Here is a 26,391-nt window from a genome sequence, read left to right as displayed (position 1 = left end):
AGGAATGATGGTGAACATAGCGAACATGTGTACCACGTTTGACAAAGCAAACGTTTGGGTGATCTGCTAAGCACATGGAAACCTAAAAAGATTCATGTCCGGGTCTAATCCCCGAAAGGGATCAGTTATGCTTGGCATGTGTCTCTGATCTGCTCTGAACAAGTTGACATCCCCTTAATCACAGGCTAAGTCATTTCCAAACGGGGAAACCATATGGAACCATATCTGGGTCTAACCCCGAAAACACACATCTTGGGATCATGTTTGACATGTGTAAAAAGCTATCACAAATAGTTCAGGAGATCTGCTTCGCAGAAAGTTTACGGAGGTACGGAACTCGTTTCTATATCCCTGGGATTTTCCCTCCCCCGCTGGTTTACACTTACTATCAAAATTTCGGAGTGGTGTTTCATTCTTCACATCAAAACGCCATCTGCCATATTCGTACTGCATTATATTTTGTATGTGTGTATGTGAGAGAGGAGAAAGACGTAGCTGGTCAAACAGTAAATGTTTGATAGAGAGAATATTACTCTTGACAGTTCACGAGAGGGTGAATCTCGGTGTGAGTGGTTGGGTTGCAGTGGTGTGTGGGTGGAGAGGTGTATTCAAATTAAGCAGTCATGCTGTGGAGGAGGCGAAAATGTTTTTGTAAGCACTGAGATTTTAGCATTTAATACTCATTTGTTTGTCATGTCAGATTTGTAGACAGATTATCAATGTTTTAAATAGGTATCACTTGTAGCGATAGCCCGAGTCAAACACAGTACTTTTCAGCACAAGCAGTGAAAATGATAGGTGATTGGTGAATCAGTGTGTGAATTTGTGAATTAATTTTTGAAAGGCTGAATCAGTGAGCGAAGAAGGGTGCGAATAGGTAAGTCGGTGAGTGACTGGGTGGGTGAGTGAATGAGTGGTTGAGTGAGTGAATAGGTGGATGAGGTAGTGGATGAATGGTGAGTGAGTGGGTGAATGAGTGAACCAGTAGGTCAGTGACTGAATGAGTGGGTGATCACCAGAAATGGGCTTCACACATTGTACCCATATGGGCGTTGATGGAGGACACATTCACAAGAAAACATATATTATTCACAGGGCAATATCGTGGCACAACGTAAGGTTCACCGGGAAATGTTTATAAGGAAATATTGTCCAGTGAAACTACATTATGCGACGCATTATATCAGACACTGCATCTGTCAGTTTCTACTCACAGCAGTGACTATGTTTCTGGGTGTCACTGCGTCCGTAGCTCTATATGGGTTTGGTATGTATCTGTCTTCGAAAACTGAAATATATATTGAATCTCTGATTAAGTTGCTTTTCAGTTTAATCTTTCGCAACGTCTAACGTGTCAACGTATCTAGTGTTACTGAGTTCTGATTTTAATTACCTTTTCGTATACAGCTCTAGTCTCCATGACAACTGAATACACTGTTACACGTGTTGGTGAAGACGTTACCATGGCCATGAACCCAGAGAATGTCAGCTTCTTCTATTGTGTATGGGTGAATGGTTCGGTAGTTGAGATGCTGTTAGTGGTCCAGCCCAAGTCACACCGTGTAATGGTATTCAGCAACAGTCACACCGGTCACAGGACCAGGATCAGATACACCGGGGAGGACTCACCATCACAGACCGGACTGTTGAGGTTTACCATCTACAATGTTACTGTACAGGACGCTGGTACTTACTACTGTCAGGGAAGCAAGGGAGAGGAAGTTACTGGATGTAGACAGGTCCTCGTTGTAGTGCGTAAGTACTGAGTGGAGTTAACAGAACGGTAGATAAGTAAAAGAATGCGCCTACATTAAAACGTAATTAAGGATACATAAAGACGTGTGCATGCGTGCGCTTGCAAGCCTACTCACAGATCCGGGGTAGAATTGGTCTTCATTACCCCTTGCTTGTCGTAAGAGGCGACTAACGGGATCGGGTAGTCAGATCCGCTTACTTGGTTGACACATGTCATCGTATCCCAATTGCATAGATGTATGCTCATGATGTTGATCACCGGGTTGTCTGGTCCAGACTCGATTATTTACAGATCGCCCCCATATATATGGAAGGTTGTTAAGTGCGGTGTTAAAACAACAGTCCAACCAAGAACTTACTCGCAGTATATCCGAATTTTATTAATCCCGAAAGTGTAACATGCTCTATTTGTACAGATGAAGACGAAGACGAAGACGAATGTCATGTCCTTTTAAGATGTCCGCTATATGATGATATCAGACGTGAGCTAATGGAACGCTGTGATGCACTAGACAACTTCTGTGAACGCCAGGAGCGTGCTAGTTTTATACTTTCAGATCCTGTGATATGTCAAATAAACTATCTGTCTGTAACAACATCCAGCATATCTAACGTCTTTTTTTGCGACGCACCTTGGGATCAATCCAGCGAACCCCCTCTCTCCGGGCAAAAGATTTATTCATTTGACCAAGGGGAATGTAGTTGTGTCGTACATGTACTTTTAATCAACAAACCGGTTAGGAGTATTAGCGAGTCGCTGGCGCTTATTTAATTGACAATAAAGGCGAATACTTAATAAATAAAAGTGTCAGAGCATTTACTTTATTCAGTTTATTATGTCTCAGTGGATTCATATTGTAAAACATTTTTTGCAGAGAGGCCAACCACACATTTAGTAAAACCATGTTTATTGGCATTGGTGTTAAAGTCTCGGATCATCTGTTACATTTTTCACAGAGAGGCCAACCACACCTACTATCACCGGACCTACCTCACCTGTATCAGGTGAGAATGTCACCCTCACATGCTCTTCCTCCTCCCGGAGTCTACCCCCGGACCATCCCCCACTGACCATGACCTACATCTGGAGGAGGGGCAGGACCCTGCTAGAATCTGGTGATGAGTCTCCTACAAGTGGAGATGACCTGACAATAACCCACGTCAGCAGAGAGAACCAGGGAGACACCTACAGTTGCCAGGCTGTGGAGGAGGGGCTGGTGTCTGACTGGAGTCACGGACATATACTGGATGTCCTCTGTGAGTAAGAACGTACCTTTGTTTACGGTACAGGAACCTCGCATATCTATGCAACTTAGTATGCAACTTACATGGAACCTTTATGTCCTGAATCATTATTATGATAGTACCTTTGTGGTTCTGATAGGAGTTAATGACGGCTACATAATAATGTGTCCATTTATATAGCTCCAAACTCCACACCAGGTATACTCATAGCGCTAACAAAAAGGCATTACTGGCGTCCGTTGATATAGAACTTTCGGAAGAGAACACAGCCAGAATCTGTGGTGAAGGCTTTCAGCTTCAAAGGCAAGCGGTGTCAGGTGTTATGTCCAATATACACGAACACTTTAAAATTATGTCATGTCATTGTTTCTCACCTGGACATATATTTTAAATGAGGAAAAAAAACGGGCACGGACCACTCAGCTGAAGATCACAAGATCAACACAAAACTAACAATACATAATATGTACTGAATCAGATCAAAGCGATGGAAAGTATGGCATGAAAATTTCATGTTTACAATTTTCAGTCAGGAGTGTGTGATTTGACCCTGAAAACTCTGACCATGCACAGATGCAAGAAAATTATGGGAAAAATAATCTACCGTGATTTATCGCCGAGTACCCGTAAAGGTCCCGGGGTAGAATATGCCTTCAGCAACCTATGCTTGCCATAAAAGGCGACTCTGCTTGTCGTAGGACGCGACTAACGGAATGGGGTGGTCAGGCTCGCTGACTTGGTTGACACATGTCATCGGTTCCCATTTGCGCAGATCGATGGTCATGTTATTGATCACTGGATTGTCTGGTCCAGACTCGATTATTTATAGGCCGCTGCTATATAGCTGGAATATTGCTGAGTGCGGCGTAAAACTCAACCTACTCACTCACTCACTCACTCAAGGGGCTTTTGTCCTCAAAAACGCTTCTTTTTAAAATCGTGACAATATTGGGTTTACAATTAAGAATACGGTAAAATGCATGAAACGTTGACAATATCTGGTACAGGCACTGAGCATTAGAGATATAATCGTAAGGGCATCAGATGAGATATACAGGAACGTCAAGATAATACATGAATCGAACTGTCAACGTTGGTCAGGCGGAGCATACAAATGACAATATCGGACGTGTACATACAAAATACAGTTGACTGTAGATTCCCACTGTTAACAAAATCACAGTTGAGCGGCTATCCAGCTCGTACAAAGAAAACACTGGACGTTTCCCCTGCTGCGGTCGCGGTCGACCATCCAGTCGGAATACCTGACTGATACGTACACGTATGACTTAGAGGAACAAAAACAGAATGTGCGTAATGTGTCGTCGTTTGCATTTGAATGTAATATTTTCGTGACAACAGTAAGATCTTTGAAACTGGGAGTCTTATATTGGTGAGCCTAGACTCGACAAGGCTAGCAGATGTAGATGTGATCAGCACTAAAAGTAGAATAGGCATTGAGTAAAAAATAAAACCTAACCAACTTCAAAAGTCTAAACCGAAAGTTGATGAAATATTAATTCAAGTGAAATTGATATACAGTGGTATTGGTATGATAGAAGAAAATATCAAGTTATCAAATTATTATTTCTGATTATATCACATGCTTTGCAGATCTACCTGACCAGATACAGTTTGACGGCACAAGGGACAATGTGGAGGTAGAAGAAGGGAAACCTGTAACAGTGAGATGTTCTGCTGACTGTAACCCTGCCTGCACTGTAACCTGGTGGGACACATCCAGACAGATGGTGATTACAGGACACAGGAAGGCTGTGTTGTCTATACCAGCTATAGATGTGTCTGTGTCTGGACAGTACACGTGTCACGTCAACAACAGCCATGGGAGTGCATCACGCAACCTGACACTAGAGGTCTTCAGTAAGGCCTCCACAGATTCCGGAAACATGCTTTGTGACAGAATATGTAAAATTCAAGATTATATTTGCATGAGATATGTAATAAAGTTTTTACTCCCTTCAAATGGATGCAACCTGGCAACCTGACCATTATTATTGGATCCCTCTATGAAGATGGATCGATGGGTGTTGTATTGAGAACGCAACTGGTTATATTGCAGTTGGAAAGTGTCATTTTAGATGAACATCGGGAAGGTCAACCCAGTTGACATGCCATGAACCTAATTAAAATCTTCTTAAGAGGGGTGATGTTTCTGGGTTATAAGTGATATAAAACTCCACTCATTTACTCACTCACCCATACCCACCCACCCACTTACCCACTCACCTGCTCACTCATCAACTCACCTACTCAAATTCGCAGATACGGTGCAGCCCTGGTTATATTTGTAATCCTGGTATAAATTATATCTCTGGTATTTTGTAATCACATCATGTACCTTAAATAAAGCAACATATCTTGGATGTTATTTGTTTCTGAAAAGTAAACAGGATTATACAATGCTAAACTGAATGTTGTCCATATTAAATGTTTCAGCACGTGAGCTTAATGAATCTGGTGTCGTTTCCATCGTCCCAGTGACTGCTGTCTGCTCCATCCTGATCGTGATCATCACTGTCGTCGTCATGGTTGTTGTTTGTAGAAAACAGAGACGTGGAGGTAAAACGGTGTGATGTGACAGTGAATGACTAGAACTCACAAACACTTTGGTTCAGTAATTACATATACCGATCTCACTTAATAGCGTGTTGAGTGGATGCTTGTGCGTGTGCGTGTGCGTGTGCGTGAGTGCGTGTGTGCGTGTGTGCGTGTGTGCGTGTGTATGTGTTCAGTGCATCGTCAGTAAGTTATCCCTTTGCACTTTCTTATATGTAGTGAATAATGTATGACAGTCTGGAAAAACGACGCGCTGGTTAGGAAGGTGGGGATGGGGGATCAGATAGTTACCAGAGTAGTACTTTAAACAGTTTTACCCCACAACTCATATACATATATACTCCTATAGAAATGTTAAGCAGTACTAATAAGTATTGATTTCATGCCTCTTCTTTGTCTGCAAAACATGTAACAATACTTTGGTATGTAGAGTCTGATGTCTATTTCCACCCATACTCAGTAGAAAGCTAGCTGATAATTATTTCACTTCCTACTGACACGTGATACATTTTCAAGGAAATGATGATTTTTGTCCTACCTATATTAAGTGATTCTCTCTAGGTGTGATTTGTGACGTGTCTGTGGTGTATCTTGATTAAATGTAAAAGTGTCCTTGATGGTGAATATTCATCAAGGAAGAAAACCAAGTCTCTTGTGGGGAAATGGAATCTGAGACCGTCTTTAAGGAAGAGTTTGAAAGATGACAGATTGTGAGAGGAGACTGTGAAGTATACTGAACTACTTTAGAAACGCACCATTGGGATAAGACGTTGAACGAAGAAAAGAACTTGTCCCTCTTGACACTGAAATTGTCAATCAGGGTTGAAACACAAGAAAAAACAAAAGTAGTCAGTGCAAAGTTGAATTAACGATAACGTTGAAGGGATCAAATTTATTTCCAAACGCGCTCAAAACTTTCACAGAGCCAATGTCAGTAACGGTTATGACCGTCATTTGCATAATCCTCCTGCAAAATGTGAAGACGTTGATCTGGCGCCATGCTGGGAGCAGGAACGACTCTTGTTCTCAGTAAGTATCATTTTGAGCTGTAACTCGACTACGGCAGACGTCCACACGTGTCCTGTCATGACTATCAGTCTCTCAGCAAATCATTAGTAATACGCTTCCCTCAACGCTGCTGAACTCAACAATCACCGTTACGCTGTCCACGTCACTCTGATCCTTGTATACGCATGACTGAGATGAAATCAGGACTCGTCAGTGAATAGAATACTTATGCGCACGCAGCCCTTGCTGACGTAATCGCTATCGTACCGTCTGGAGACTGACGATATCCCTTCTTCCATGAATGGTAATATCTGTTCTGGAGGCTGGCTTGAACTTGTATGCGGCGATCTCGGGCTGGACACATGGTTGGCAAAGATGTGCTCGATCACATGTTGTGCCCAAGTCAGCAATTTGGTGAAGTTCAAAATTTCGGTGTGATTTTGGTACACAGTTGACTGATCTGACAATGTGTTGTGAAAACGCCACGTTTACGCATTTTCACGGATTTTGCAGGTGAAAAGTTGATTTCCAGCAAATGGTGGGTCACGTGGGCATTTCTTGGTATGCGTCAAGTTCATCTGTGAAAGTCAGATTAATTTGAGCACAGTTTCTGTTCGTTTTGCATCCTCCATAATGAATGATAATATGATACTCGCGTTTCTAAAGTACTTCAGTATGGAACCTTCACGATGATGCTTGAAGAGGATATATATCAGCAGTGTGCACAAATTTACATGTTTAATGGACTTCAGTTTCCAAGTTTATGTTTACATTGGCTCCAGGACACTAGTTTTAATCGACATTCATGCTTCAAGACACTGGTGTTACTCAGGTTGCGTTTGTTCTACAAACATGTCGTTGTACAAACATGTCGTTCTATAAACATGTCGTTCTACAAATAGCAAGATATTTATTTCCACTTCAAAGATGTATAATTATACCGGAAATTCGTTTATCTTCTATTTTGCATCTAACATTGTGGATATGTCATTATTTACACAAAATTATTTGTTTCAGGTAGAGGATGCACATATAATCGGTGAGTAAGGCCAAATGTGTAAACAGCTGACTTAAATTTATGTAGTAGCTGCTATTGTGGAAACACTTAATCACAAATACAGTGATTTGATTAGCTCTATTTCACTTATCAGTAGCAGTATATGTGAGGCATAAGCCCAAGCAGAATTAATGGCACATCGCTAATGAGCTGTTGGTGTCAAAAAGATTTCGTTCTTTCAGGCAAACGTTAGAAGAGCTTCAAATACTGATAACTTGCTTACCCATTTTGTGAACACATTCATACATATAACTGTAACAACTATTTTGTCCTTTTGCAAAACTTTGTGTCTGAGGACAGCTGATTGTTTTTTGTAAATATTCTTGATTCCAACCACTTTCTACATTTCCTTCCCCCAGCGTTGTCACTTACACCCGTGACGCAGACACAGGCGGAGGCTACGAGGAGATAGTAGGTTGGTGCTGGACGTCATTCTAGTACGTCACATCGGTTGATTCAGATGACGTTAAACAGGTCATTCGAATTATTTAAGGGGTAGTGATATGTAGAATGTCTGAAAAACAGTCCGGAACCGTTTGCAACCAAAACTACAGGTCTATTAACATTTTATAATTCTGACAACTATTAGCACTGATTGACCTTCTACTGAAACTCATACCGTATGATGTACAGTTTCTCTTAAACTCTTAAACTTCTAAATGGAGAAAAAATGGTAAAATCAGTGTGCAAGAAATAAATATATACTTTAAGTTTGTATGCATAATTGTTCCCACACACTTTAAACTTTCAGAGAGAGGATGTGCTCGTCATCGGTGAGTATGTTCATCAATCTTCAAGTAAGATGAATAAATATTTCATCACCACATTGGTGTAATTACCCGTGGTAAAGTGATTTCCATCAACCCATACTTGTCGTAAAAGCTGACGAACGGGATCGATGCTTGTGCTGTTGAACACTGGATTATGTGATCCAAGACCATTTATTTATAGATCGTCAACATATAGTTGTCATATTGCTGAGTGTGGCGTTAAAGAACAAACCAACCAGACAAAACTATACACGACTAGGAGCGCGATATGAACTGAGAGCGTGTCACAGCTTAATAATTTCCTCTCATTATGCTCACGTTCAATGTTCCCTTTTACCAGTGTGGTGTCGTATCACAGGGAAGACGAAAACGATGGGAGCTACCAGGAAATAGAAGGTTGGTGTTTGAAGGTTAACAACTAGCATGATGTGTAACGACTGTGAAACTCGAACTGCCGTATAGGGTACTGATATGTCGAGTAAACGTAGCACGAACTGGCTAGTGTCTAAAGCCTGGAACAGGACTCGTGTCTCAAACCAACCAAGGATACCAAAACCCCCGATTATTTAGTCTGGAATAGCCATAATAGAATAGCTATAACATTGTAAATAGAGTCGGATATTCTAGATGTCCGAATACTTAGGACATTTCTCAGTGTTCATAAAGCACTACCAGATATTGGTGATAGGCCGTGTTGGGGAAAAGGATCCACTAGTCTGGAGAGCTGTAATGGTCATCCCGGTGAATGATTCTTCCTTATTCATCGCTTGCTTACTTTATTGTGTCATAGTTCTTGTAGAGCAAAATACTGTTTTGTCAGTTGACATTATTTATGTCATAAAGTTATTTAGTGCTGTAACAGGAACTAGAAAATACACCATGGTGAAATACTTCGCTATATTGTCACATGAATTATCATACTTAATACTGATATGTGTCATCTTTGTCTTGTATCAGAAGGTGATGCAAACGTAGACGACATCGTCCCCATCGTAGCTGTCTACTCCATTATGCTGACTGCTGTGGCAGTTGTGGTGGCAGCAGTCACTGTTCTTGTTTGCAGGGACGTGAAAGGTACAACGAATGCATGAATATTTTTGCATGCAATGTAAGTTTCAACCCCCACCCCTCCAATCCCCAACACACCACAACCAACAAAAATGTACCCCAACGTGAGGACCTGGTCAGAACTTCAACAACCATGCTTGTTACAACAGGTGAGAAACGCTGGTTGATAATGCTCATGCATGTTTTTCCGACGTATCCCAGTTGCGTAAATCGACGCTCTTTATATCAACCACTGGGTGTTCTCGGCAAGTCTGGCGTGTATCAGACAAGCGTAGTCTAGCTGGGATATTGTTGAATGCAGCGTCGAACAGTATACGGGCATATCCGTGGTTCACCTTGACGTGCTGCAATATTTTCTTCTCATTTTAGTTTGTGAAGTTGTTTTGATTCCTTTATTCAGTAATGGAGCGGTCGGTAGGCCAGTGGATAGGGTGTTCACGCCATAGACGCAGGTTCGATTCCCCATATGAGCATAATGAAGCCATATTTATGGTGTTCTAGTTTTGGTGATGTTGATGGACTAGTCTGAGAGCGACTAATTCTTTACTGTTACTCAGTCTTTTGTTTTACTTGCAGAGAACCAGGACAACAGGTACACGTTTTCATGTTTTTATTTTAAGTGCTGGAGTCAGTCATCGTAATAACTAGTGAACAAATCTTCATATCAACGGTTGCTGTCTTCTGTGTCAAACACCATTTAGTCAACGTACCTTTAGAAATCTTAGATAAACGCCGGCATCGATTACCTGTGGCAATGACAGAGAAAGTAGCAAATGTATCTATGTAACTGATGCACAATTTGCTAAAAAAAAGTGTTGGAAATCTATGACCATAGTTGAAGTGGTTTATAGGAGGTGATTTCCGTTGCACACTGCTTGAAAGAAAAATACATGCACCTATGGGCAAGTGTAACATAAGTGTAATGTTGTGATTACAGATTTGGTGAATATCTCACTGTGATGGCAGAGAGATTATCCCATGACTTCAGTGATGTACCTCGTGCTTCCAACAACGATGTCTTACCCCTATACGATTACGAACGACTCCTGCGGGATCAGTTCCACATCTACACGTCTCTCCATCCTTCATCTTCCTCAAAAGAGGATCACAGTACCAGGTGAAAGCTAAACTGACGGTACAGTTCCACGTCTACACGTCTTTCCATCCTTCATCTTCCTCAACACAGGACCACAGTACCAGGTGAAACCTAAACTGACGGTACAGTTCCACGTCTACACGTCTTTCCATCCTTCATCTTCCTCAACAGAGGACCACAGTACCAGGTGAAACCTAAACTGACGGTACAGTTCCACGTCTACACGTCTTTCTATCCTTCATCTTCCTCAACAGAGGACCACAGTACCAGGTGAAACCTAAACTGACGGTACAGTTCCACATCAGCACGTGTCTCCACTTTTCAACAGAGCCTATACAGTTTAACATCTCAACAAGCTAACGTTTCAGCTGACAAAACAAGAGTACTTCATTTACTAATCACCCAACAACAGGAAATGTTTACCACGATACCATTTTTAACAGAGGATTGTACTGGTATTGGTCTCTGAGCTTAACTGATGTATATCAAAGTATATTAACAACACTGATTTAGCATCAACATTCTTATTCAAGTAATAAAGTTAAAACCTTTTATTTTCGTTTCATGAAACTTATGTTATATTTCATGAACAGCGATTATGTGAAAACACAATTTTCCAATCAAAATAGTTTTAACCTGTTTTATCAGAAACATGTAACTCTTATGCTTTCTCAACACACCGATCAACATTTTATTACTCATCCGTTGTAGATATCACTGTTAGGTAATTTTAGAAAGTTATTACACATTGTGTAATAAAATCACGTGATGGCGTACGTATGACGTCAAAGTGTTTTATTGTTATGACGTCAAAATGCTAATACCTTGGTTACAATAGCATTAGACCTTGCTTGACTCTGGGAAAGTTTAGTGTCATCACACTCGTTGAATTCCTAGTAAAGAAGTGCTTTGCTCGATATTATTTTGCTAATGCTGGGTGAGTAATAACTAAAATACGAAACTGTGTCCCGTGTAACACCATATTTATGAAACTCGTGAATGGTATCGGTATCTAACGAGCGAAAGCGATTTAGATACCAAACCATTCACTCGTTTGATAAATAAGGTATTACATGGGACATAGTTTAGTTTTCTCTATATGTCAAACACTACACACATAATAGGATTGCACATGGTAATTTGCACATGAGCTAAATGGATGGGCTTGTCGGCCAAGGCTCCACAATTTCTTAATTCCATAAGTCATCAGTAACAGATCGGTTTCCGATTGTGATCTTTTGATTGTCAGCACCTCAAATAAATATAACACCCATTTTCAACATACATGGACACGCGTGCACGGACACACACGCACGCACGCACGCACGCACGGACTAACACTCTCACACACGATTCAATAAGAATCGTTAAAAATCGTTAAATCGTTGTTTTTATGTCTTCTATAAATGCTTTAAAAGTTTTACTTTAGTTTTAAATGCTGCAAATTTGATCAACCAGATTACTTCAAACAGATGTCGAACATTGTACAGGAATGCTCAGAATTCACAGTACTGCTATCCTACTTCCGTATTGGTATCACTCTGCCTAGAATGTATTCCTCAGGAAGTATTTGTCATAGGAGTGACGTATCGTGAGCAGTAGCTTAACACCAGCTGACATTTGAACAACTGTTAACAACCCGTTTCATGCAGATATCAGTCAACCACTCGTGTAAAAAAATAGAGAATCTTACTCTCGTGTTTCCAGATATCAAATATATCAACACAAGTTGATAAAGTAACAAATATCCGAGGCTTGGCAAGGATATTTTTACCTTTACCAACGGGTATTGATATAATTGATATCAGGAAACACGAGAGTGAGATTCTGTTTATCATCCAAAATCATTCTTGATTAGTTTTCAGTGAAAACTGTACATATCTGAAGACAGCACTGCCATCAGACTTCCAGTGCATCGATGTCATAACATTGTGACGTTATCGAGTTCATGACGTCATATCATTGTCAGGGCTTTGTGGAAAATCTACTGTCAAAACGATATCTCTTAGATGTCGTCTGATCTGACACAATCCATATCTCCTGCGGTACACAGTTTTGGATGATAAATGCTGAAGTTACAAATGGAATGTAAAATAACACCCTTCGAAAATGATACAGCCGTGTATTTCTGTACTGTGGCACAGAAAACGATTTTAACTGTACGTGGTTTCAGATCGGACAAGGGCACGAGACAGTTTTCAGTCGAGCTGTGCGTAATAGATCGTTAATGACCAGGAAGGAAGACGTCATTACATACTGGTTCTTAAAATATCTATTCCAACTACTTCATGTTTCCACTTACCAGTCTGTCATTACACGTCCAGTCATCAAAGACATGCTCTTCTAGCAATACCATTGCTTTCTGTTTCTTGTCTTTAATTCCTGTTTGACACTTCTCTTCCTCGGGTATTTTGCAATTGCTAGTTTCTTGAGGTATGCTGCCAAAAGTACCCTTTCAGAAAGTTTAACTTCTAGGTTTAGAATTGCAGAAGCGATGGGAGTGCCAGTCCCGTACAAGCGAACATTTTAATCTTGCCACATGTCCTGCACTAAATATGCTATGATTCATTGTGCCTACATGATACTCTAATTTAAAATTTCATGGAACATTTATATGTAAGAATATACAAAGGATTTCTGCCACATATACCCAATACTGTGTAGGTTTGTGTCGATGCCTTCACTCCAAGAAAGCTTCTACATACAAAGTTGTGAATGGTTTGTATATTTGTTACGCTCTCTAACTCAGCAAACATCAGATTCATGAAGTAAAATAGGAATAATTTTAGTGTCAAATATCTTGAAGAATAATTGAAACGGAATTGGTATAAATCTATGTAATATCTGTCATAGTACAGTGCGAGAGAGTTAGGGAATCAGTTCGCTTGGTAAGAGGTCTGACCATACCAAATCCATACACAACATATTAGTAAAGGGAAATAAGAATGTTCTAATTATCATCATGAATTTATTGTAAATTATGTTGAAACTGATGTGGCAATATGAGTAATCCTTACCTAGTTAATGGACCAGAAACTATTTGCTTCACTTTATTCATTCTTCTGGTATTTGAGTAATCCCATGTTTCCAGAAGACTGAATTATGCATCAACTTTTTGCAATTGAATGGTTGCACCTCCCGACAGAATTAAGAGGAAATGAAATCTGGAAATAGTTGTGAGATTTAAAAAGGAATTTTTCAACCGATTATATGTCCTTGACAGATGAGTCAAGATCTGGCCACCATTTTGACGTTACCAGTGAGGTCATTGAAGAAACGGTGTGTTGGTTAAGCGTTAACAAAATCTTTTACAATTAATTATTACAACATGTTCACAGAGCAATCAGCCATTAAAGGACCTACACATCACATGTAGATTTGTTACAGATACTAGAATAGTCAGGATAATTGTTCAATTAGTACTCTACACGTCACCACTGTGGACGTTCACAGAATCTACATTTTCACAAAACAACGTAGTGTTAAGAGTCTTATATAAACAATTTTAAACATTAATGCGCAGAATACATGAACCATACGATAAAGGCTGAACCGTTGCACATCAACCTGAAGTTAGTGTAAAGGGAAACAAACAGTAAAGATATGTTCATTAGATTAAAGTTAACATAGAATAGCAACAGTAAAGACTTCTCGGACTAGAAGACAGTAACGTTCTATACTTGACTGAATTTACTAGACTCCCTGATTTGTGACTGTAGTCCATATTCTATTCTATTCTAGCTATCACAGATAATCGCGTTAACAGACAAAAAAAACAACTTACGATGGCGTTGTTTTGTTGTGAAATTGAGATTATGTCATGTAGTTGGGACGAAGCATCGATGGCCAGTCGCAAGTATTCCACGAAGGCATATGTGGTAGGGGATTTGGCCCTGGGCCATATACACTCAATACAGAAAAACGCACAACGCCTTGGTTCTGTTAGCTTTAGAGATACTGGTCCCGGATATTCGTTACCAGTGTGAACTTTGACATGGTTAAGACTGAGAAGCATGGTCAGTTAGTTTTAATATCTCCAGTTTTCAATAACACATCAAATATGCTTATTCCACGATGATATATTAGAAGCAATTAATAACCAGATACGTATACAATGGCACGCACTCGAGAGATTTTTTACCAATTATACCAACTGCCACTTCTCACGGGAATACCACCATGTTTTAAAACACCCACTTCAGTTTTATCCCATTTAGAATGCGTATCCCTTTCGGCAAACCATAATGAAAACGGTTCAATCATCTGCGGACGAAACTAGATATTAGGTTTACATGTGTATTCAGTTCACATGCTATTTAGAAAGAGAATAGATATATGGCTAAGGATATATAACCCTGTCGTCAAATTAAGGCTTAACACATGAAGGTTCTCGAGTGTATATAGCTTGTACGCCATTAAACATTTTTGAAGAAACTCCTATCCTTCCCAAAATCATTGATGGTTGATCAAATCTACAATTAGAGCATAAACTTCCCACTTTTCTTTTCTATACAAACCGTGAAATCACTGGAATAAATATGCATGTCAATGTGGACTATCTCTCATCAAAATCCGGCCTGTAATTCCACGGGTTTGTCCTAGGCAATTGTCCAAAATGTACGACGTTTTTTCTAAATAGATACCTATTTTTTTTCTAAAGATGCTTGAAATTATGAGATCGGAAAGAGTCACGACACAAACTGAAAGTCTGTAGATTCGTGACCTTACTATGGACGGCAGCTATAATACTAGGACACGCCATCAGCACACGAACAGTCTTTCCACGACTTGGTATGGCTGGCACGTTCCTTCCGTGCAATGCCTTTTATCCCCCGTCTACACCGCTAACGCCGACTGCAGCTGGAAGTGGGTGGCAGCGACGTGATTGGTAGAGAGTGCTGTCTTCTGATGAATGTTGGATCGGTCTGTTCAGAAACGGCGGCTGGGCTTTTCGATGTATCGTAGGGTCTTCAAGGAAAGAGACGTCTTGGTATAAGGCGGCATTTGAGGCGACAGAACAACTAAAACTGTACTTTTATCGTCGGACCTGTAGACCTCTGTAGTCCCCCTCTGTCCTCCTGTGGAATCCCTTTAATTTCTCATTTCAGTCAGTGAACTTCTTCCTTCTTCGGGTGAACCTTGCGAGTTAATGTCTTAACACGTGGCAGTTTTAGCACTTGGGACGTTATTGAGCCATTCCATGCCGGTTTGAGAAAATGCAATAAAGGCAGGAAAGAAAAAGCAGAGTATACTGAAGTGCTCCTTGCCTAATTTCTGTGAGGTGATGAAAGTCTCACGGCTCTTACCAATAACAGAATTTTGGTCGGCCTAAAACTCAAACTGAAAACCTCATGTTTCACAATTGTCAGAAGAAACAGCACATACGGCATGACTAGTTTTCACTGCTACAAAATGTTTATAATAGCCAACTAACTATTCCAGTCGAATATTCCAAATAACCGCTTTATTCCCTCACAATATCTTCAAACTTGTAAACTGTATTTGTAAACTGTATTATAGGCAAACAGGCCGGCATTATGAATAAAACAATCTGTCTGACTAACGAAATCTGGTGACTCGCTGACCTGGTTGAGAAATACCATGGTATTCCGACTGAGCAGGTTGATGCTCATGCTATTGATCACTAGATTGTCTGGTCCAGGCTCGATTATATACAGAGCTCTACGATATAGCTGCAATATTACCTACCAAAAGCAGTTTTGTGAATAATCTGTCATCAACGTTACTTGTCTGTCCATATGAATGTAAACACCTAATTACTGACTATTAAAGGTTAAGACCTCATAGGCATGTGTTAAAATTCAACGGGAAGTTACCGTTTTTTTCTAGGGAAATATTATCCAGCGAAACTAAATATTTCATCTCTTGAAAACAATTGTTACAGAGCGTGATGTGTCAGTATGAATTTACCACGCTAGTAGTTAGGTCTTTGGCTTACATTCTGTTTTGGGGCTTACATGCGTGCGGCATGTACCTGTCAGCTGAGAAGAACATTATTTGAATTACATGAGCTTTACATGACTTTTTATAAGTGACCAGTTTTCTCTAATAAAATATTATTCAGAGAAACTAGATAGTTTGACGCCTTAATTTCTGGTTTACATATCGTTTGCTTGCCTGTATACGTGCCATGTATCTGTCAACTTGTAATATATTGAGCGGGCTTAAATAATGTGCTTGAATATTTATGTCAGCCTTGTTTTCAGGAGTAATATTTGTTTTGAGTGCAGCTCTAGTCTCCATGACAATTGGATACCCATACACTGTTACACGTGTTGGTGAAGATGTTAACATGACCATGAACCCAGACAATGTCAGCTTAGTATATTATGTATGGGTAAATGGTTCGGTATCTAAGATACTGTTACTGGTCCAGCCCAAGTCACACCGTGTAGGGGTACTCAGCAGTAGTCGGCTACAGGACCAGGATCAGATACACCGGGGAGAACTCACCATCACAGATCGGACAGCTGTGGGTTACCATCTACAATGTTACTGTACAGGACGCTGGTACTTACTACTGCCAAGGAACCAATGGACAGGAAGTTAGTGGATGTAGACAGGTCCCCGTTGTGGCACGTGAGTGGAGTTAACAGAACGGTATATAAGTAAATGAATGAGCCTAAACTAAAACGTAATTAACCATACGTGTGTGTGTACGTGCGTGTGTATGCGTGTGCATGCGTGTGCTTTTGTGGAGTTAAAGATGGAAGTATACATGTGAAGATCAGGGCGGGAATTGGTCTTCATTACCCCTTGCTTGTCGTAAGAGGCGACTAACGGGATCGGGTAGTCAGGCTCTCTGACTTGGTTGACACATGTCATCGTATCCCAATTGCGTATATGTATGCTCATGGTGCTGATCATCGGATCGTCTGGTCCAGACTCGATTATTTAGAGATCGCCGACATATATATAGAATGTTGTTAAGTGTTAACAGCAATGCAACCAACTACTCACTCGCAGTATTTTAGACTTGTCTGTGTAATATTTTGATATTTCGAAGGATATTTCTTATACCTTCTTATACCAATTTATCAACCGTAGCAACTGCGATATTAGTTGAAAATGTTTCCCAAAGTAATTTAGGGTTAGAGCTTGTGAATGTGTTTTGGATTTGAAAGTATATTTGAAGAGTGTTCGTAACTGTCTTTCTTCATTGTGATCTCTTTGAGCTCTGAGTGCCGCATATTTCTCATGCTTTATATTTTGAATTCCTAATCCCACCACACCGGTTGTGTTCTCATTTGTTAAAGCAAATGTACCATCATGTATGTTTTTGTGTAATCAGCTGCTTTCGGAAAAAGAGCTACCAGTGTGAAAGTGTAACCTAATGTTTGTAAAGAATGCACTATTTTCACCCTCGTGCCACATGTATTTTGTCCATTTGTCCGGTTTATCCTCATGTGTATTGCTGTTAGAGGTGAATGTGTGTCAAAGAGCGATGTGGGGAGCTTGACTGTGCATGAGACGAGCAAGTGACATGAGTTAAAGTGTATGATGAAGGGAAGCAACGAGGAAGAACCTAACATAGGCAACAGCACTGAGACTATTATAAGCAAAGCATATAAACTGGTCACATAATGTACCATTTATGGCATGAATGCCAAAAATGCAACATACTTCAACAAGTTTTCATAGGAGGAGAATCGAACCTACCTATACTCAAACAGCCCTTGACTTTTCATTTCAAAGTGTCGTTTCACTAAGGTTTTGGCAACACTTCAGACAGAACTTAACTGTACTTGTAGACGCTGTATTAACTTTTTCAGATACTGAGTTTTCAATGTCATCTAGTTCTTTCCATATTGCAACACATTCACTCACTTTGGCTCGTGCTTAATCCATAAATCACCGGTGTTACTGTCTGTAATGGCCATGTTGCAGTGCAGCACATACAGCTGTTTCCTTTATTCTTATTAGTCAAAAATACCTTTCAAACATGGTGATTCACTGTTTTAGAATTTTCCATTCTAACGCTTCTAAGTCTGTTAATCCTTTGTGTATGCCAATCAATTCGGAAGGCCGGGTTTTGATTAATGTGGAGGCTCTTCATGGCAGAATCTTATTGTGTACTTTTGCACATATGTATTTATGTGATGATCCTCTGATGATGCATGTCGAGACTCAAAACGAAAACAAGGAATTCCACAGCTATTCTCTGTGTGCCAAGGTTTGAAGTTTGAAGGTTTTGTTGATGGTGATGTACAGTGATGATCGACAGTACAGTGATGTACATCAAGTGAAATCCTTCACCAAGTCTAGCAGGAGTCGGTCACTGTGGAGAAGCTTTCTGACAAACCACTGCATCGTGTATGGATTTACAACGTCTTTATTATTTACAACACGACTTTTCTGGGCTACTTCCTTCCCTTTATCAAGTGAAGGACAGAATATGATCACAACTATCGCAGGCATTTTGCAATGAGGTTTATAAGGAATATTTGTATATTCCTTGAGGTGTGTAGATTGAATATCTCTCTAAATAATCACCCTGCTGTCAATAGGAACGAACCATTAAGACAAAAGTCATCAATATCCCCCGCAACTGTATGCCAGTGTTTTGCTGTGCATATGGTAGAGTGGGAGGCTTGTAAGGTTTTACAGTTGTGCTCCTAGAAAGAACACTACCACCAAAGTCAGTCGAGGTCGAAGTTGTTGCCATCTAAACGCCCAAAATATTTTATTCACATATCCAAACCTAAAAGAAGGCGTCACTATACCACCAGGCCTATCCATATGCCAAGTTTGGTGAAGTAATAGTGAACAGTTTTAAGGTTCTGTTCCAATTTCAATGTCAAACGTCTTCTCAAGGTAACAAAGAAAAAAACCCCAACCAACCAAACAAACAAAAAATAACAAACAAATTTCACACACTGGTGCAACACCCGAAAGACACATCTAGGGATCATGGTGAACAAAGCGAACATGTGTACCACGTTTGATAAAGCAAACGTTTGGGTGATCTGCAAAGGACATGGAAACCTATAAAAAATTCATGTCCGGGTCTAATCCCCGAAAGGGATCAATTATGCTTGGCATGTGTTCCAAGTTCTACGAAGCTAGCTACGAGATCTGCTCTGAACAAGTTGACATCCCCTTAATCACAGGCTAAGTCATTTCCAAACGGGGAAACCATATGAAACCATATCTGGGTCTAACCCCGAAAACACACATCTTGGGATCATGTTTGACATGTGTACCAAGCTATCACAAATAGTTCAGGAGATCTGCTTCGCACAAAGTTTACGGAAGTACGGAACTCGTTTCTATATCCCTGGGATTTTCCCTCCCCCGCTGGTTTACACTTGCTATCAAAATTTCGGAGTGGTGTTTCATTCTTCACATCAAAACGCTAACTGCCATATTCGTACTGCATTATATTTTGTATGTGTGTACGTGAGAGGAGAAAGACGTGGCTGGTCAAATAGTAAATGTTTGATAGAGGGAATATTACTCTTGACAGTTCACGAGAGGGTGAATCTTGGTGTGAGTGGTTGGGTTGCAGTGGTGTTTGGGTAGAGAGGTGTATTCAAATTAAGCAGTCATGCTGTGGAGGAGGTGAAAATATGCTTTTGTAAGCACTGAGATTTTAACATTTAATACTCATTTGTCAGCGAAATTATATTTAGCGTTATCGCGTCATGTCAGATTTGTAGACAGATTATCAATATTTTAAATAGGTATCACTTGTAGCGATACCCCGAGTCAAACACAGTACTTTTCCGTACAAGCAGTAAAACTGATTGGTGAATCAGTGGGTGAATGGGTGTGTGAATAGGTGGGTTGGTGAGTGAGTGTTTGGGTAGGTAAATATGGGTGGGTGAATGGGTAGGTGAATGAGTGAGTGGGTGATTTGGTGAGTAGTTGAATCGGTGGGTGAGTGAGTGGATGAATCCGTGAGTGGGTGAATGGTGAGTGAGTGGGTAAATCAGTGGGTGAGTGAGTGAGTGGTTGAATCTGTGCGTGAGTGGGTGATCACCAGAGATGGGTTTGACACATTGTATCCATGTGGGCGTTGATGGAGGACATATTCACAACAAAACGTATATCATTCACAGTGAAATATCGTCGCACAACGTGAGGTTCACCGGGAAATGTTTATCAGGAAATATTGCTTAGTGAAACTACATTATGTGACGCATTATATCAGAGACTGTATCTGTCAGTTTCTGCTCACCGTAGTAGTGACAATGTTTCTGGGTTCCATTGTGTCCGTAGCACTATGTGGGTTTGGTATGTATCTGTTTTCGAAAACTGAAATATATATTGAATCTCTGATTAAGTTGCTTTTCACTTTAATCTTACGCAATGTCTAACGTCTGTATCTAGTGTTGTTGAGTTCTGATTCTAATTACCTTTTCGTATACAGCTCTAGTGTCCATGACAATTGGATACCCATACACTGTTACACGTGCTGGTGAAGATGTTACCATGGCCATGAACCCAGAAAATGTCAGCTTCCAGTATTTTGTAGCGGGGAATGGTTCTGTATCTAAGATACTGTTACTGGTCCAGCCCAAGACACACCGTGTACGGGTATTCAACAACAGTCACACTGGCTACATTACCAGGATACGATACACCGGGGAGGACTCACCATCACAGAACGGACAGCTGAGGTTTACCATCTACAATGTTACTGTACAGGACGCTGGTACTTACTACTGTCAGGGAAGCAGTGGAGAGAATGTTCCTGGATGTAGACATGTCCTCGTTGTAGCACGTGAGTACTGAGTGGAACGGTAGATAACTAAAAGAATGCGTCTAAACTAAAACGTAATTAACCATATATAAAGACTCGTGTGTGTGTACGTGCGTGTGCATGCATGTGCTTTTGTCGAGTTACACATGGCAAGCCTACTCACAGTATACCCGTGAAGATCCGGGTTAGAATTGGTCTTCTTTACCCCTTGCTTGTCGCACGAGACGACTAATGGGATTGGGTAGTCAGACTCGCTGACTTGGTTGACACATGTCATCGTATCCCAATTGCGTAGATGTATGCTCATGATGCTGGTCACGGGATTGTCCGGTCCAAACTTGATTATTTACAGATCGCAGCCATATATATATATATATGGAATGTTCTTACGTGTTAACAACAGTCCAACCAACTACTCACTCGCAGTATATCCGAATCCACCTGTCTTGTTGCTATAATCCCGAGCGCCAGTCAAGGTAACAACAACGAGCATATCTAATGTCATTTTTACGCCGCACCTTGGGATTAGTCCAGCCAACTGATTAAATGCTGTGTAGAACATTTAATCAACAAACCGATTAGGAGTATTAGCGTGTCGCTGGCGCTTATTTGATTGACAATAAAGGTGAATACGTCATTAATAAAAGTGTCAGAGCATTTAGTTCATTCAGTTCATTTAGTTCATTATGTCTCAGTGGATTCATATTTTAAAATGTTTTTCACACATTTCGTAAAACCATGTTGATTAGTACTGGTGTTAAGGTCTCGGCGAAGCTGTTAAATTTTTTTCACAGAGAGGCCAACCACACCTACCATCACCGGACCTGCCTCACCTGTATCAGGTGAGAATGTCACCCTCACATGCTCCAACTCCTCGTCCCGGAGTCTGCCCCCGGACCACCCCCAACTGACCATGACCTACATCTGGAGGAGGGACAGGACCCTCCTAGAATCTGGTGATGAGTCTCCAACAGGTGGAGATAACTTGACAATAACCCAGGTCAGCGGAGAGAACCAGGGAGACACCTACAGCTGCCAGGCTGTGGAGGAGGGGCTGGAGTCTGACTGGAGTCACGAACATGTACTGGATGTCCTCTGTGAGTAAGAACGTACCTTTGTTTACGGTACAGGAACCTCGCATATCTATGCAGCTTAGCATACAACTTACATAGAACCGTTATGTTCTGAATCATTATTATGATAGTACCTTTGTGGTTCTGATAGGACTTAATGACAGCTACACAATAATGTGTCAATTTATATAGCTCCAAACTCCACACCATGTTTACTCATAGCGCTAACAAAAAGGCATTACTGGCGTCCGTTGATATAGAACTTTCGGAAGAGAACACAGCCAGAATCTGTGGTGAAGGCTTTCAGCTTCAAAGGCAAGCGGTGTCAGGTGTTATGTCCAATATACACGAACACTTTAAAATTATGTCATGTCATTGTTTCTCACCTGGACATATATTTTAAATGAGCAAAAAACGGGCACGGGCCACTCAGCTGAAATACGAAAGATCAACACAAAACTAACAATACATAATATGTACTGAATCAGATCAAAGCGATTGAAAGTATGGCATGAAAATTTCATGTCTACAATTTTCAGTCAGGAGTGTGTGATTTGACCCTGAAAACTCTGACCATGCACAGATGCAAGAAAATTATGGGAAAAATAATCTACAGTGATTTATCGACGAGTACCCGTAAAGGTCCCGGGGTAGAATAGGCCTTCAGCAACCTATGCTTGCCATAAAAGGCGACTCTGCTTGTCGTAGGACGCGACTAACGGAATGGGGTGGTCAGGCTCGCTGACTTGGTTGACACATGTCATCGGTTCCCATTTGCGCAGATCGATGGTCATGTTATTAATCACTGGATTGTCTGGTCCAGACTCGATTATTTATAGGCCGCTGCTATATAGCTGGAATATTGCTGAGTGCGGCGTAAAACTCAACCTATTCACTCACTCACTCATGGGGCTTTTGTCCTCAAAAACGCTTCTTTTTAAAATCGTGACAATATTGGGTTTACAATTAAGAATACGGTAAAATGCATGAAACGTTGACAATATCTGGTACAGGCACTGATCATTAGAGATATAATCGTAAGGGCATCAGATGAGATATACAGGAACGTCAAGATAATACATGAATCGAACTGTCAACGTTGGTCAGGCGGAGCATAAAAATGACAATATCGGACGTGTACATACAAAATACAGTTGACTGTAGATTCCCACTGTTAACAAAATCACAGTTGAGCGGCTATCCAGCTCGTACAAACAAAACATTGGACGTTTCCCCTGCTGCAGTCGCGGTCGACCATCCAGTCGGAATACCTGACTGATACGTACACGTATGACTTAGAGGAACAAAAACAGAATGTGCGTCATGTGTCGTCGTTTGCATTTGAGTGTAATATTTTCGTGACAACAGTAAGATCTTTGAAACTGGGAGTCTTATATTGGTGAGCCTAGACTCGACAAGGCTAGCAGATGTAGATGTGATCAACACTAAAAGTAGAATAGGCATTGAGTAAAAAATAAAACCTAACCAACTTCAAAAGTCTAAACCGAAAGTTGATGAAAAATTAATTCAAGTGAAATTGATATACAGTGGTATTGGTATGATAGAAGAAAATATCAAGTTATCAAATTATTATTTCTGATTATATCACATGCTTTGCAGATGGACCTGACCAGATACAGTTTGACGGCACAAGGGACAATCTGGAGGTAGAAGAAGGGAAACCTGTAACAGTGAGATGTTCTGCTGACTGTAACCCTGCCTGCACTGTAACCTGGTGGGACACATCCAGACAGATGGTGATTACAGGACACAGGAAGGCTGTGTTGTCTATACCAGCTATAGATGTGTCTGTGTCTGGACAGTACACGTGTCACGTCAACAACAACCATGGGAGTGCATCACGCAACCTGACACTAGAGGTCTTCAGTAAGGCCTCCACAGATTCCGGAAACATGCTTTGTGACAGAATATGTAAAATTCAAGATTATATTTGCATGAGATATGTAATAAAGTTTTTACTTCCTTCAAATTGATGCAATGACAGTAGCACTGGTAACTTGACCATTATTATTGGATCCCTCTATGAAGATGGATCGATGGGTGTTGTATCGAGAACGCAACTGGTTATATTGCAGTTGGAAAGTGTCATTTTAGATGAACATCGGAAGGGTCAACCCGGTTGACATGCCATGAACCTAATTAAAATCTTCTTAAGAGGGGTGATGTTTCTGGGTTATAAGTGATATAAAACTCCACTCATTTACTCACTCACATCATGTACCTTAAACAAAGCAACATATCTTGGATGTTATTTGTTTCTGAAAGGTAAACAGGATTATACAATGTTAAACTGAATATTGTCCATATTAAATGTTTCAGCACGTGAGCTTAATGAATCTGGTGTCGTTTCCATCGTCCCAGTGACTGCTGTCTGCTCCATCCTGATCGTGATCATCACTGTCGTCGTCATGGTTGTTGTTTGTAGAAAACAGAGACGTGGAGGTAAAACGGTGTGATGTGACAGTGAATGACTAGAACTCACAAACACTTTGGTTCAGTAATTACATATACCGATCTCACTTAATAGCGTGTTGAGTGGATGCTTGTGCGTGTGCGTGAGTGCGTGTGTGCTAGTGTGCGTGTGTGCGTGTGTGCGTGTGTGCGTGTGTATGTGTTCAGTGCATCGTCAGTAAGTTATCCCTTTGCACTTTCTTATATGTAGTGAATAATGTATGACAGTCTGGGAAAACGACGCGCTGGTTAGGAAGGTGGGGATGGGGGATCAGATAGTTACCAGAGTAGTACTTTAAACAGTTTTACCCCACAACTCATATACATCTATGCACCTATAGAAATGTTAAGCAGTACTAATAAGTATTGATTTCATGCCTCTTCTTTGTCTGCAAAACATGTAAGAATACTTTGGTATGTAGCGTCTGATGTCTATTTCCACCCATACTCAGTAGAAAGCTAGCTGATAATTATTTCACTTCATACTGACATGTGATACATTTTCAAGGAAATGATAATTTTTGTCCTACCTATATTAAGTGATTCTCTCTAGGTGTGATTTGTGACGTGTCTGTGGTGTATCTTGATTGAATGTAAAAGTGTCCTTGATGGTGAATATTCATCAAGGAAGAAAACCAAGTCTCTTGTGGGGAAATGGAATCTGAGACCGTCTTTAAGGAAGAGTTTGAAAGAGGACAGATTGTGAGAGGAGACTGTGAAGTATACTGAACTACTTTAGAAACGCACCATTGGGATAAGACGTTGAACGAAGAAAAGAACTTGTCCCTCTTGACACTGAAATTGTCAATCAGGGTTGAAACACAAGAAAAAACAAAAGTAGTCAGTGCAAAGTTGAATTAACGATAACGTTGAAGGGATCAAATTTATTTCCAAACGCGCTCAAAACTTTCACAGAGCCAATGTCAGTAACGGTTTTGACCGTCATTTGCATAATCCTCCTGCAAAATGTGAAGACGTTGATCTGGCGCCATGCTGGGAGCAGGAACGACTCTTGTTCTCAGTAAGTATCATTTTGAGCTGTAACTCGACTACGGCAGACGTCCACACGTGTCCTGTCATGACTATCAGTCTCTCAACAAATCATTAGTAATACGCTTCCCTCAACGCTGCTGAACTCAACAATCACCGTTACGCTGTCCACGTCACTCTGATCCTTGTATACGCATGACTGAGATGAAATCAGGACTCGTCAGTGAATAGAATACTTATGCGCACGCAGCCCTTGCTGACGTAATCGCTATCGTACCGTCTGGAGACTGATCTGTGAAAGTCAGATTAATTTGAGCACAGTTTCTGTTCGTTTTGCATCCTCCATAATGAATGATAATATGATACTCGCGTTTCTAAAGTAATTCTGTATGGAACCTTCAAGATGATGCTTGAAGAGGATATATATCAACAGAGTGCACAAATTTACATGTTTAATGGATTTCAGTTTCCAAGTTTATGTTTACATTGGCTCCAGGACACTAGTTTTAATCGACATTCATGCTTGAAGACACTGGTGTTACTCAGGTTGCGTT

General features: G+C 40.6%; 2 protein-coding genes across 2 annotated transcripts in view; both read left to right on the top strand.

Annotated features, from left to right (window-relative positions):
* Nucleotides 1–1,469: 1,469 nt before the first annotated feature.
* LOC137261020 (cell adhesion molecule 4-like) lies at nt 1,470–10,674 on the top strand. Its single transcript, XM_067798703.1, has 11 exons — nt 1,470–1,755; nt 2,713–3,012; nt 4,615–4,881; nt 5,458–5,580; nt 7,603–7,624; nt 8,002–8,057; nt 8,394–8,415; nt 8,753–8,808; nt 9,373–9,486; nt 10,057–10,072; nt 10,418–10,674. Exons 1-11 carry the CDS (start codon nt 1,470–1,472, stop codon nt 10,599–10,601), a joined length of 1,446 nt encoding a protein of 481 aa, XP_067654804.1. The 3' UTR covers nt 10,602–10,674.
* A 10,303-nt stretch (nt 10,675–20,977) lies between these two features.
* The window catches only part of LOC137260961 (hemicentin-2-like), a 67,436-nt gene continuing 62,022 nt past the window's right edge, over nt 20,978–26,391 (top strand). Inside the window, exons 1-5 of the mRNA XM_067798575.1 lie at nt 20,978–21,323; nt 22,097–22,399; nt 23,996–24,262; nt 24,716–24,838; nt 25,016–25,025. Of these exons, the coding sequence (XP_067654676.1) occupies nt 20,981–21,323; nt 22,097–22,399; nt 23,996–24,262; nt 24,716–24,838; nt 25,016–25,025 (1,046 nt within the window). The 5' untranslated portion in view covers nt 20,978–20,980. The remainder of the gene's footprint in view (nt 21,324–22,096; nt 22,400–23,995; nt 24,263–24,715; nt 24,839–25,015; nt 25,026–26,391) is intronic.

This window comes from Haliotis asinina, chromosome 1 (genome assembly GCF_037392515.1).
Source record: "Haliotis asinina isolate JCU_RB_2024 chromosome 1, JCU_Hal_asi_v2, whole genome shotgun sequence".
Classification (NCBI taxonomy): domain Eukaryota; kingdom Metazoa; phylum Mollusca; class Gastropoda; order Lepetellida; family Haliotidae; genus Haliotis; species Haliotis asinina.
This window is presented reverse-complemented; position numbering and strand designations above follow the sequence as displayed.